This window comes from Telmatherina bonti (assembly GCF_933228915.1).
Source record: "Telmatherina bonti genome assembly, chromosome: 1".
Taxonomy (NCBI): domain Eukaryota; kingdom Metazoa; phylum Chordata; class Actinopteri; order Atheriniformes; family Telmatherinidae; genus Telmatherina; species Telmatherina bonti.
Window position 1 is genome coordinate 29,618,153 of NC_136619.1, and position 13,320 is coordinate 29,631,472.

The following is a 13,320-nucleotide window of genomic DNA, read 5'->3' on the forward strand; positions in this document are numbered from 1 at the left end:
TAACTTCATTTGCGCTGGAAAAACACCAGTTTGAATCAATAAATTACAAATAAAGTTTAGTGGTTTTATTATGCAGTCAATGGTTCTTTTAATGATCGTTATATCGAGTCCATCACGATCAGTAGATGTTTGTTTTTACATTTGCTTAGAATAGATAAGACTTTAAATTCAGCAACTTCTCCAAGAAAAATGGACTGCATTATTCTACTTTTCATTTCAGAGGTATTATTATGTTTTGTTGCATTAATAGAATTTGCTACATTAGCCCCAATATTTATGAAAAACACATTAAATTCATTTGCAGTATTTTTGCAGTTGTTATCACAACATCATTCTCAACAAAATAGTTCGGTAGCATACATTGTTTAGAATTTGGCCTTTGCTTTATTCAACATGTTCCATGTAGCGTTCAAGTCTCCATGATTTTCTCTCAGCTTTCTATTTCAAAAATCCTTCTCAGCATTTCTTAATGGTTGTCAACTGGTGTTTATATATTTTATACTTTGTCTCACTAGTGTACAGTTGTTTTTCCCACTTTTCCGTCTTTGTCTTACAATAAATTTGCTTATTTATCTATTTAAATTTTGCTTATTATTTATTAAATTTGCTTGTTTTCTACCAGACATGAATCAACCATCATGTTTGGATAAAAGTCAATGTAGTTTTCTTTTTCAGGTTGAACCCTTTGATGAACACATCTCATCCGACCTTTACTTTCCCTCATCCGATCAGTGTGTCCATGAGTCTTTACCTGCATTTATCCAGAAAAACCTGCTTTATTCACATCTGATTATATTTGCTTGGTTAAACATGAGAGAAAAAGATTCAGCACTGGTCTGTAAAGGCACACCTGTGATACTTACAATAAATTCTGCGGCGATGATCCCATCAACGATAGCGCAAAAGAAAGAAGCAATAACTCCAATGCTGATGAAGATTATAGCTGCCACAAGCTTGGAGAAAGAAAAGGGAAAGAATAAATTAGTTGTGAGAAATGAAAAAACAAATCTGCAATTGGGGATCATCAGATTGATGTATCAACTGTAAAACGGCCAGTTCTATTAATATCATAATAATTCCAGCTTTTTTTTATCACTAATAATTTCACTTGGAACATCTTTTTCTGAATATGAAGAAAACACCTAATATGTAGGATTCTTTATTATGTTAAGGCAAGGTTGTCATTTTATTACACATGTGTGGAAGTTTGGCGTCTGTACTGATGTTTGTCCTCAGCGTCTGGGCTGCAGGACGATAAAGAAATTGTATGACTCCTTTTCCTGCTAACACAAAGGAGCTTATTGGCTGATTTACAGGCGAGAGCCCACAAGCAGGACAGAAAGATGGCCGCTCGCAGCGGCAGGGTCAATCTAATTCCCTCAATCGGGCACACACACAAATTCACATTGCTACTCCTCCAATCACTGATCAATAACCTTAAAACTTGAACTTTTCAAGCAAACTGAACCATGTCAAAAACCCCTGTGTTTTCTACTGTAAGACAGTAATTTTCTGATATCACCCTCTCTGCCCAGCTGGTGGATCACAGATGTCTGATCATAAACTTTATGGCTCAGCATCAGTTACTGACAGTTCAATCACCCTTCCAGGACTGAAACTAAAGCAATGTGCTTTTTTTCTTCTTCTTTTTATCTGAAATGGTGGCAGGAGTTTGTCACTTTCCCAATTTGTAATCCAAGAAGAGTTATTACATGTGTAAGCAATTTCTTCTTTGGATTAATTTCATAATTTACAGCCAAACTTTACATGTCCCAAATCAAACAGGTGCATTATTTTAATTTCTTTTAAGTTGCTTTAGTTGCCACATTTTTTTTTTATTTGTACTTAATTAGATTCCACCAAAACCAACATAATCCAAATTTTCAGCATTGAAAGGACACTTGCTTTAATTCTTTATATAATGGTGAGAAAATAACAGGTGTAAATTATCAAAGTAACGACTGCTGGGTTCCAGTTTGTCCTGCCATGAATGTTACAAGTAACAGCTGTGCTGTTTGAGTCCCACTAACGTCTGATAGACTGGCTACTTTTTCTGATACTGTATATTAAAACAGATTTCATCACATAAAATTTGGAAGTCAGAAAGTAATATTACTGCTGTGTATTTTTGAAGTATTGATTTTTTGTGAGGCTGTGAATGGTATAAAAGCAGGATGAGAAGTTCAGGGTCCTTCAGATCTGCCCAAATTGTTTTCATTTATTCTCCCGGCCTCTCTTCAGGGTGAAATTGATTGTCCCTGTGAATGAAATAATGTTGTGCCTCAGTGTGGTTGTGTAGATTAAAAGGTTTTGTGTGTGTGTTTGTGTGTCATTTTAACAAGTTGCCATAAAAAATACAGTTTTTGTGGACTTTAAAACCAAACCAGTAGCCAGGTTTGGCAGTAAGTCTTTTTAATGGAGCTGTGGGAAATAAAACATGTTCATGGACCTCATAATAACCATTTGTTCATTCGTGTGGTTGGTTCAGTTCAGCCCGCTCTCAGGAAATTGCAGGCTAAACCACAATCCCTCAACATGTAGTAATTTGGCACTATGAGTTATAAAATGATGAAACCCTGTATTCTTATCCTAACCTAAACTGTTTGGCTGGTCATGGTAACAAAAAAAAAAAAAAAAGACATATTGAAACTGAGAATGCATAAAAATTAGATTGAAGATGTGCTCAGTATTGCATTATGTTTACAGGTACATCACAGAAAATTAAAATATTATGGAAAAGTTCAGTATTTTTTGTCACTCATTTCAGAATGTGAAGCCTATATATTTTATAGATTCATCACACATAGAGTGAAACATGTCAAATATTCAATCCTTGAAATTTTGACATTTGTGGCTTATAGATAATGAAAACCCAAAATGCCGTGTCTCAAAAAAAAGGGTTAGTATTTATACTAAATACATTTCAAAAAGACGTGCAGACAGTCTGTGGGTGTTATTGAACACGTTCCCGAGGTCATCGTCACAAGAAGGAGATATTGAAACAAAGCAAAGAGATGCAACACGTTCTTCACCCTTGTGTGAAGATTTGTGGGATAAACAAGGAAACAATCATCAAACCATATCCTCCTGACTACCTGGAAAAAAATGAGTAACTACAAATGTCCACTACGGAGGACATTGCTTAAACTTTTAAATATTGTGGTAAAATATAGTTATATTTATCTAAGAAACAATTTAATGTGTTTATAAGATATTCAATGAGAATATAACAACAAGCTTTCAAGTATAAATCAGCACAAAGAAAAGTATTATGCACTTTTGCTCTTCCCATAAAACATGCTTGTTGCAATGGAGGACATTTTTCTTGAAGAGAGAAAGTTCACAAAGCCCCACCCCCACAAATGAGGTACCATTTAAAAGCACTAAATGTCCTCTTTAAAGACCAAAAGGTGTTAGTTCAGTAGCATTCAGGAAGATGAAAATATTTAGGTTTACAAAGGTCCTCCACAGAGGACAAATTGAACTACTGGTAGTCAGGAGGGTATAGCTTAGCCAGTATTTTGGAGCTTTTAGAAGAACTCATGATGGATGTGGAGAGGAGTCAAATGACACATTTTCCATGTCGCAACTTTGATCCCCCAGATGTGCTGTCCAAGTTCTAAACGTCATGTGTCATGTGGATGGTTACGGTTATTAGGTTTCCACGCACGTGGCAGTCATTAACTGAAACCAAAACGTTTTTTTCCCAGTAGCTGCATTTCTTAGGCTATTTTTATGCTATTCACCTTCTAATGTCTTCATTCCATCTTTTTACTTCATCCCCTGTTCGCATTTAACCAACAGCATTAACTTTTTTCTAAATTTGCTCCCATACAGCCTTGATTTGTGTGTCAATCAGATTTCTTTGCTAGATCATGTTTTCTCTCCAAACTCGCCATGCTGCAAACCACTTCACGCGCAAACCCTTATTTAAACAGAGTCTGCAACACGTTAGCATCTTTTACACAATCACTAAATAACCCGCAAACTGTGGTTCAGCCCCACAGAAAGCTCTAGATTGCACTTGCAGACTGGGAACATAACAGATCTGGCTTTAGCTGTGCCCGTGTCCATATATTCACCATTGTGAGTACATGTCAAAGAGCTGGGCTTGGCACATTGAGTTTGCACCACAGTTTGCACACAGGGGGCGGGATTTGGCATGGTGGCAACGGGTTCTTCAGAATCAATCAGCACTCTCAAATGTGCATAAGATGCATTGACAGCAGAACTTACCAGTTACATAACAATTAAACTTTTTAGTTGTCCCCAAAATGACTCTGTGTGCTCCTGAGCTTCAGCCCAGGTATGCCCATGCATTAGGGTGGCCTTGATTACACCTAAGCAGTGCCACATGCTACCGCATTGATGCAGTAATTCATGCAAAAGGAGGCCCAACCAAGTATTAAGTGCATGGAAATGAACATCCTTTTCAAAAGCCTGACATTTCTTTTTTAAATATCCTTTTTTTCATTAATCTTATGTAATATTCAAATTTTCTGAGACACCACATTTTGGGTTATTATTATCTATAAGTCCCAATCATCAAAATTTCAAGAAATAAATATTTGAAATGTTTCAGTTTATGTGTGATGAATCTATATAATATATGGGCTTTACATTCTGAAACAAGTGACAAAAAATATTGAACTTCTTCATAATATCCTAATTTTCTGAGATGTACCTGTATAGGCTCTGCCATGCAGTCATGCTGTCAACAGAGGACTGAAATAAATGCCAGAAAAATTTAATTGAAACTTGATGAATTTGTGAATTCTTTATTTATCTTTTTTTAGTGCTGGTAAAAGTTTGCACCTAGGTATGTTTCTGCACATTTTTAAACATCAGTTGAAGTGGTAGTTAAAAACCAACAAACAAACTGGAAATCTCAAAGCTTAAAAAAAAAAAATCTGCTAATTGGTCATGTACATTAAATTGAATGAAATGCGTAAATTACAACTGTTTTGTTCTTGTGTTTTCTGGGTGTCAATACATAAAAGGACCAAAAGCTGAGGAGGACTTAAGGTACTCAGCCAAAGTTAATCTAGTACCAAATGACATCTAGTTTGTAATCCTAGTTATTTAGATCTGAACAAGAAAGAAGGAATCAAACATACTTCTGAATCGGTTCTTGTTTGTGCATAAATTAAATTCCCTTATCAGGTATAAACATTTCTATTTAATGGTGAAAAGGTTTTAAACAAACTGATCAGATTAAAAAAAGTCAAAGGAATGTGAGAAAGGAAACCAAAACCAGATTTTGAACTGAATTTTGAATGAATAAATGAATAAAGAGGGAGACTGAGGAAATTAGCTTTTTCTGGCAGGCTTTATCTGTCACTGGTCCAGACTCTCCACTTCATTAGCGGTTCAAATGACTCTGATTTTATGGGCTGCAAATTGAAGATGAGGCCAGAAGCAGAGACAATAGAACCTGACAACCACATTACTTCACATTACCTTGGCACCAGCTGCCAGCACATAAAACATCCACACTACCCTAACCCCCAAAGGTCCAATAATACTGAATGATCATATACTGTAAAAAATTAAGGACTCGTACTGTAGATGATTTTTTTACTCTCAGGATTAGTGCCAGTGACTGTGGTACCATTTTACGCTTTTTACCTTTACTCCACTATGTTTTCTAATGACTTTAAAAAAAATCCATAAGTTGCAAAAAAAAATCAGAGCACATTCCTTTGTGCTGAGCAGCACTTTTATTTTATATAAGATCATGACAGCCTCTTTTTTTAAAAACTTTAAAAAGGATTTATGTGAGCTATTGTGATGTTGCTTTAAAACTTCAACAGGCTGTCATAACTATGAATGTTTGACATCTCCAGATGTTACAAAGAGATGTCACACCTCTGTTTTCATTCATGACATTCTGCAGCTCTGCTTTGATGTGCTCTGTTTATCCTTCGCCATATGCATGAGCTTTCTGGGGATTTTTGTTTACCTATATATGTTTAATGATATTCATGAATAGTTTGGCTGTATTAAAGCTTTATTTTTATTTTGTTTTATTTTGTTGATGGAAATAACCAACAAGCTGCCCTTTTAATAAGAAAGTGTTCTCAAATTGCAAACAGAAAGATCAGAATTACAGAAGTACTGTCAGGATTCAGATGATTTTTCCTTGAAACAACACAATTGGTTCAATTTGCTTTAAATTTACCTCTTGTCCAAATATGGGGTTTGAAATTAACTAAACAGTATCAGATAAATGGGAAACATCTCTGTGAAACCCAAACTTAAGACTTTAAAATAGCAGTTTACCAACCAGTGGCTGATGTATTCTTCACACATCTTTAATTTACAGATAAAACCACTGAACCTATTATTTCCCTCCACATCTCAGTTAGCCTTTCCAATAATTATTTGTGTTAATTGACTTAACTGCTCCTGCAAAGGATGGATGCACAGCTGCAGGCTGGGACTTGCACCACTTTACTGCTTTTGCAGCAGCTCAGCACTGCCATAAATGTAACAGTGGATACTTTCTTCTCTCCTCTTTAAATTAAAACCCCTATTTTTCTAATACTATTACATCTAGCTTTTTTTGTGCCGCACCACTGAGTTAAATCTAAAATGCTAGAAGTGGTTGATTGGTACACATACAATGATATTTAAAGTGGGTTTCAAATCGCATCATTTTGTTAAAACCTGTCCAAAATTTCCACTGTGAAAGTACACAAAATTGATTAAAAAAGACAAAGAAACAGGTGGTACAACTTTTAAAGCCGACATTAATAACAAGTAGATAAAGACACTAGGAGGAATTTTATAATCTCACTAAAGATCCCTATCAGGTTACATAACCAAAGTCGCTGACCGCTGCAAGGTCTTCCTCTCCTGCTCAGTGGTCCAGTGTCCAATCATGACCACCGGTGGATACGCTGCTAATAAGAAATTATTGTGCCTTTCCTATTGGGTAAAATACAGCCCTTTTAAAGGTTCAGTTTTTCAAACCACAAGGTGACCATGAGGACTGCAGTGTGTGAAATATGGGCGGTAACAGCAGGAGCAAAGAACATGAGCTACATGAAGTGTCTAGTCATTAAGCGATCTTACATTGTCAGTGCAGGGGAGCCTTTTATCAGGAAAACTGGGCAAGATCAGATAGAAAGGTAGTTTTTCATCTTTTTCATTTTGCTTTTATTACAAATTAATTTCACGATTTAAAATGTTACTGAAATGTGCCAGGAAACGTTTCAATTTCTTGTATTTGATCACTGCAATAGGTGTAACATTGGTCATTCAAAATTGTGCTTTAAATTAAACAAATCTTGAGGCAAAACTAGCCAGTGTCACCACTTTGGTATTAATCTGTTATGGAGGACCTTGAGTCATATATCACTAGCTTATCGACAGCAGTTGCCTTATTTATTTATTTATCTATTTATTCATTTATCTTTTTAAAAATAGAAAAAGAATTCATCTATATATTTTCAAACCCAAGAAAATGTGTCATGTCTGTGATTATCTGGAACCAGATTTCACCAGATTTCCTTCTTCATCTTTGCATCTTGCTTTCTTCCTCCTCCACATCCTCATTAACCTGATTATCGACAACTGACCTGATCAATGTAATGTGCTACTTAAAGCTTTCACTCAGTTTTACGCTCTCTTTTCATGCATATTTCTGAAGAAATAAATTGTACTAACAAAATATATAAAGAATAACTTTCATGTGTTTAATCATCTCCATTTCACTACATGTTTGTTCATTTGATTTAACATTTTAATTTTGTGCTTTGCTGGCTGCAATTTCTCTTTCTACCAGGCTACATTTGCGTCACGCGTAAACATCTATTCTGTCTGTCTGAAAAAATGTGTCTTCTAAATCTTTCTATCAAAATCTCCAATTGAACAGAAGGCTTATTTGCTTTGCATCAATTGACAAACTTCCCATTTCTCCCACTGTTTACATTTCAGACCACATCAACACCCCCATATCCTGCTTTATGAGGTCAGAGGCTCATAAAGGTTGAGCAGTCGAGGAAGCAAGACAAGCTCCAGATATCTCGGGTATCTGCAGCATTGTGGTACGGTTTGTTGTTCTTTAATGAGTGGCTTCACTGTGCCAGCCAGCTCTCGTGTTACAGTGTGAGCCTCTGATGCAGAACAGAAGAATAAGACACCTGTGTGAGAACGAACATCGTGCCTCAGAGGAGACACCGTAGAGCCGCACTTGTGTGGCAGCGATCATGCCATTAAAGTTTAAAGGGCAGAAATGAAAATGATGCCAGAGAGACAGACAAGATGCTGCAGGATGCTGTCTCAGCCCTCCGTTCACTCGTTCAAACTGGTGGGCAACACTGAGCTGTGACATAGTGGGAACTGCAGAATGCTTTGAACTAAATAAGAGTATAACCTGACCTCATATTAGGTCATGTGTGCTGGACTGCACAGAGATTCTGCGCCACTCCTTGTGTGTGAACAGGAAGGCTACCTTAGAGTGGATTAGATACGATACACATAAAGTGAGCCTATGTGATCTGACCAGGCACACGACACCCCGGACGGCACATGAAAAATTCACAACACGCAAACCCATGTAGCACAGTCATGTTGACAGGCACTGGGAATACAACCCTTTCGCAGTCTCAAGAAAAGGTTTCAACAGGTTTTGAAAGGAAAAAAGATTCCAATAAGCAATTTTTAAAAAAGCCACACGGTGCTCTTCAAGCCATGTGTTCGTCCTGAATGTCATTTTGTGTTGTAGAAAATTTCACTGCAGGGAAAATTAAGATTTTTTTATTCTGGTTTGCCTTCTTCTCCATCAGATTTGACTATTTTGAACTATTAATTAACATTATCAAAGAAAAATACAGGTTAAGACTACCAAGCACAAGTAAATGTTCCTTCTAAATGTGTAAAGGCACTTGCACTGGCTTCTGTTCTGGGAACGACAAGGTTGTCAGTCTTTTCATAGTAAAGTTGGACATATTACAGAGAGTATTTCCATTACTCAATAGATACACCAACTATATTGTTTAGGAAGCATAAATATATATACATATATATATAAATATATATATATATATATATATATATATATATATATATACATATATATATATATATATATATATATATATATATATATATATATATATATATATATATATATATATATATATATATATATATATATATATATATATATATATATATATGTATATATGTATATATGTATATATATATATATATATATATATATATATATATATATATATAGATATAGATAGATAGATAGATAGATAGATAGATAGATAGATAGATAGATATATTGTAAAAGAAATTCTGAACAGTGTTTATCAAAACAATATAGCTAAACATTTAATATTCTATTATTTACTGTGATGATTACATCAGACAATTGGGGAAATCTGGGGGTATTTCTGAAGAGGGGATATTGAAAATTGCTGAAAATCCATATCGGATGTTTGCGATGTACTGGTGGCACAATATCAAAAACTGGCATAGTTCTGTCATAGAAACCACTGCATGGCTTCAGGAACATGTCTAGAAACCAGTCTGTGGGCACTTCTCATCACTGCACAGATGCAAGTTACAAAGAGGAACATGATCCAGAAATGATCCCTGCGCTAAGTTTCATTTAAAATGTCAAAGATAGATCTAGATCCTGGAAAAAAATTCTACATACTGTGATGCAAAACAAAAAAAAAGGAATCACTGGAATTTTTATCACTGAAAGAGAATAAAATAAAATATAAGAATGCAACAAACGCCACAATATAGCCAAGACACTGTGGATTCATTATCCACTAATCTAGGATGTTTGTAGGACTATGACCTGAGCTGGAAGTCAAAATAGGAGGAAATGAGTTGATTGGCAGCTTTGTGCTTTCTAAGTGCTTTTCTAGTTTATTTATTTATATTTTATGTTTCAGTTTAGGAAGATGGGTTGTATCAGATGATGTTCTTGCTTTAAAAGAGGAAAATGTGTTAAATGTGCCCATCTTTCTCAACTCAACTAGGGTTTGTATCTCTATTTAAACTATGCAGTGATGGAAAAAGTCCAGTTAAACCCACACACACACACACACACACACACGGGAGCACGCACACACCTTCAATAGTCACAATTAGCCCAATTAGATGTGTAGATCATCATAATAATCAGGACAAATTCAGTAGTAGAACAACAGGTTTCTGTGTCAGTGGTGTCCGCTTCAGACACTGTTGGTATCATGCAGGTTTCAGGTACTGTGAATGTGATACTGACTATACTACTTAAATAACACAGCTTCTGGTTGCCACTGGCTGCCTTGCTGCATTGTGTGTGTCAGTCATGCCGGTCGTTTGTTTTCACACATTGGTTGATATTAGCTTCACTGTGATTAGAGGTTATTTCAGCAATGTAACCTTCACACAGTGAGGTTTATAATTTTAAGTTGTGGATTTTTTCCTCTTAAATGTACACAGGTCAGTTCAATGAGTCATAATCTTTTTAGATCATGTCTTTCTCCATACCGCAAAGAAACAATCTCATGTTATTTATGTCCCGTCTGACATAGGAGCCCTGTCAGCAACTGGCCAATACTAATGCAATTCTCCCTCTTGTCATTGAAGCCCAGAAACAAATTCACCTGACTGCAGATCCCGTCAAGTACGCTGACACAGGCACAGGGACCATGAACTCATTATGCTGCCATCAAGTAATCTGATTTGCTTGTTGCTCACAGTGGAACAATTTCCAGCAAAACAGTTTAGCAAATTTGCAAAGTCTGTAAATCGGTAATTTAATCCTGTAATTTATGTTTTATATCTCCTGTTTTCCAGGAACAGAACATTTTTAGCAAATTACTGTTTGAAGCTCTGAAGGCTTCGAGAATAACATCATGGCACAGAACTAGCAGATGTGTACAGTGTTGTATGACACTAAACAATTTCATCGTATTAACGGTTTCATAATAGACAAAGCAAATCCCCACAGCAATCATCAAAAATCCAATGAAATTCTTTCAAAATAAATTGTCAATTCAACAATAAGTTATCTCTGCAGACATTTTGGTGTCAGAAGAGATAACTTACTATTGTATTACTGTTATTCAGGAAGGAGTTCTGATTTGTACAGTACTACTACGTCACAGAGTAAAATGATCTAGTTTCCACTCCATCTTATTTTTTCCGAAATGTATAGAGTTGACTGAGTAAAAAGCAAAAAAGAAAGAAAATAAGCTCCTTGACCAGACTTACCATGGGTCTGCGGTTTTCCACCAGATGGATGCCAACAATGCCCAAAAAGGCTCCAAAACTCAGCTAAATGTGCAAAAAGATAAAAGTGTTTTGACATCAGATGAAATAAGTAGCTTTAGTTCAGGAGAAAATCAAACAAACCAAGAAACAGATAAATAAATATGTGCTATAGTAACCTGTTTGAATGAGCAGAGGATTCTATTGAGAGGATTCTATTCTACAGTCATTTAGCAAACGCTTTTATCCAAAGCGACTTACATATGAGTGAGAACAACACAAGCACGAAATCAAACAGTAGAGGACATTGTAGGAAGATGCTCGTGGACTGTCCACTTGGATGCAGATCCTTGCATGAAGTGCTACAGACTTTTTTTTTTTTTTTTATGATTGTGAGAGTCAGAGTCACTCACCGTGATGCCAGGATAATATCCAGAAACGGGCACATTGTCAGTGCGAGTGGCTGAGATCAGACCGATGGCCAGCACTACCAGAGCCAGAGCCAGCAGAGACACCGTGATCCACAGAGCTGTTTTTCCCCGCTGGACGTACAGAGCTTAAAATGAGGAAGATGCATCAGCTTTATTTGTGTCTCCTTGTTCCTGAACCATCAAAGTGGAATTTTAACTGCAAAATCCTGCATAAATCTCACACATACTGTACAATTCTTTCATTTTGTAAAACATTTAAAACTTTAAAAAGTTTACTCTAAAAATACAAGGTATTCATTCATTCATTCATTTTCTTGCCACTTAGTCCAATTAAAGATTGCAGGAAAACTGGAGCCCATCCAAGCAATGACATGTTGCCAGTCCATTTCAGGGCCAACACAGAGACCAAAGAATAATCAATTAATTAATAATTACACATGTAAAAATGATCCAGCTGCTAAGTAGTCTATCAAACTGTTCATTATCTGTAGATTAAATTCTAAATGATTTATTAAATGTTGCTATTGTTTGGTTGATTGTTTATTTGCATCTTTATTTTAATAGTTTGACGTCAGCAACCAGCAGCACTTTATGTTATGAATTATTGGTCCTATTTAAAGATGTTGTGGTCATTATTCAACTCATTTTTTTTATTCAAATAAGCAAACAACCAAATAGCCGTCAGATCATATGCAGCGGAGTGCCACAGTTACTGCTTGGTAATGATGCAGAAGTATAAAACAGTGTGAAAGCCAAGTATTGAGTATGTATTTGTCCTGTCCTGGTTGGTTTCTTCAGTGTTTAAATAAGCCATTGTTTTGCTTTCTTTGCTCATACATTTATGGTTCTTTTTAAACCTTTTAAAATCCTTCTGTTTTCATGTAAAATAGGTTTTTATGAATAAAAGATTAATTTTAGACCAACTGTTTACTGGACTACTTTTACTGGATCATTGCTGATGTGCCAGTACTATTGCCATTGGAGTACAGTATAGCTTTCAAGATAAGTTACATTTGCAATTGTTCTGACAGAAGTGTTTACAGAATCGACTGGTATGACTGATAACTAGAACAATATGCATCATTTATACCTCAACAATCTTAACTTTCAATTGGTGTACAAAATGTGAAGGTGATTGGAAAGCAGACTGAGTAAAATACTTGTTTATTTTTCATATCCTGTACACGGGACATGTTGTACTAGTGGGTTAAAGGTACTCCATGCCACTCCACGCCACTCCAGGTTTCCATGCCACACCAGGAACACACACACACAAAAAAAACATGAATTAAGTTTATTATGGATGCTGAGTAGAGAACATCTGTACCTGCTTGGTCCAGCGGTTCTACGGCTGTTTGCTGAGTTGTCCGCTGGGTTTCAGGTTGCTGCATGTTGAATCAATCTGGATGTAATAGTTCCAAAGTAAAAATACTGATCAGATGCTTTTTATAGTGTTTTAATGGAGGTGGTTTGTTCCCTTGTTGGTTCAAAATATTGTCGTCATCCTTCACAGAGCCACTGGAGGGTTTAGTCTTTACGATCCACAGATTTGGATGATGAACCAAAGAAAGATTTCTTTCCAATTTTGAACACAGATGACTGTGTGTGAGCTCAAGAGGGCTCAACTATACTTGAAGCCTTGAGAGTGAGAGAGAGAGAG

The 13,320-nt window shown here is 35.9% G+C and overlaps 1 protein-coding gene across 1 annotated transcript in view; it reads right to left on the reverse strand.

The window, feature by feature from the left end:
* Positions 1-13,051, reverse strand: part of tmem255b (transmembrane protein 255B) — a gene marked incomplete at both ends in the record, with an annotated part of 17,900 nt that extends 4,849 nt beyond the window's left edge. The window contains 4 exons of the mRNA XM_079265189.1: positions 864-953; positions 11,233-11,295; positions 11,643-11,785; positions 12,988-13,051. Coding sequence (XP_079121315.1) covers positions 864-953; positions 11,233-11,295; positions 11,643-11,785; positions 12,988-13,051 — 360 coding nt within the window. The remainder of the gene's footprint in view (positions 1-863; positions 954-11,232; positions 11,296-11,642; positions 11,786-12,987) is intronic.
* Positions 13,052-13,320: the final 269 nt, after the last annotated feature.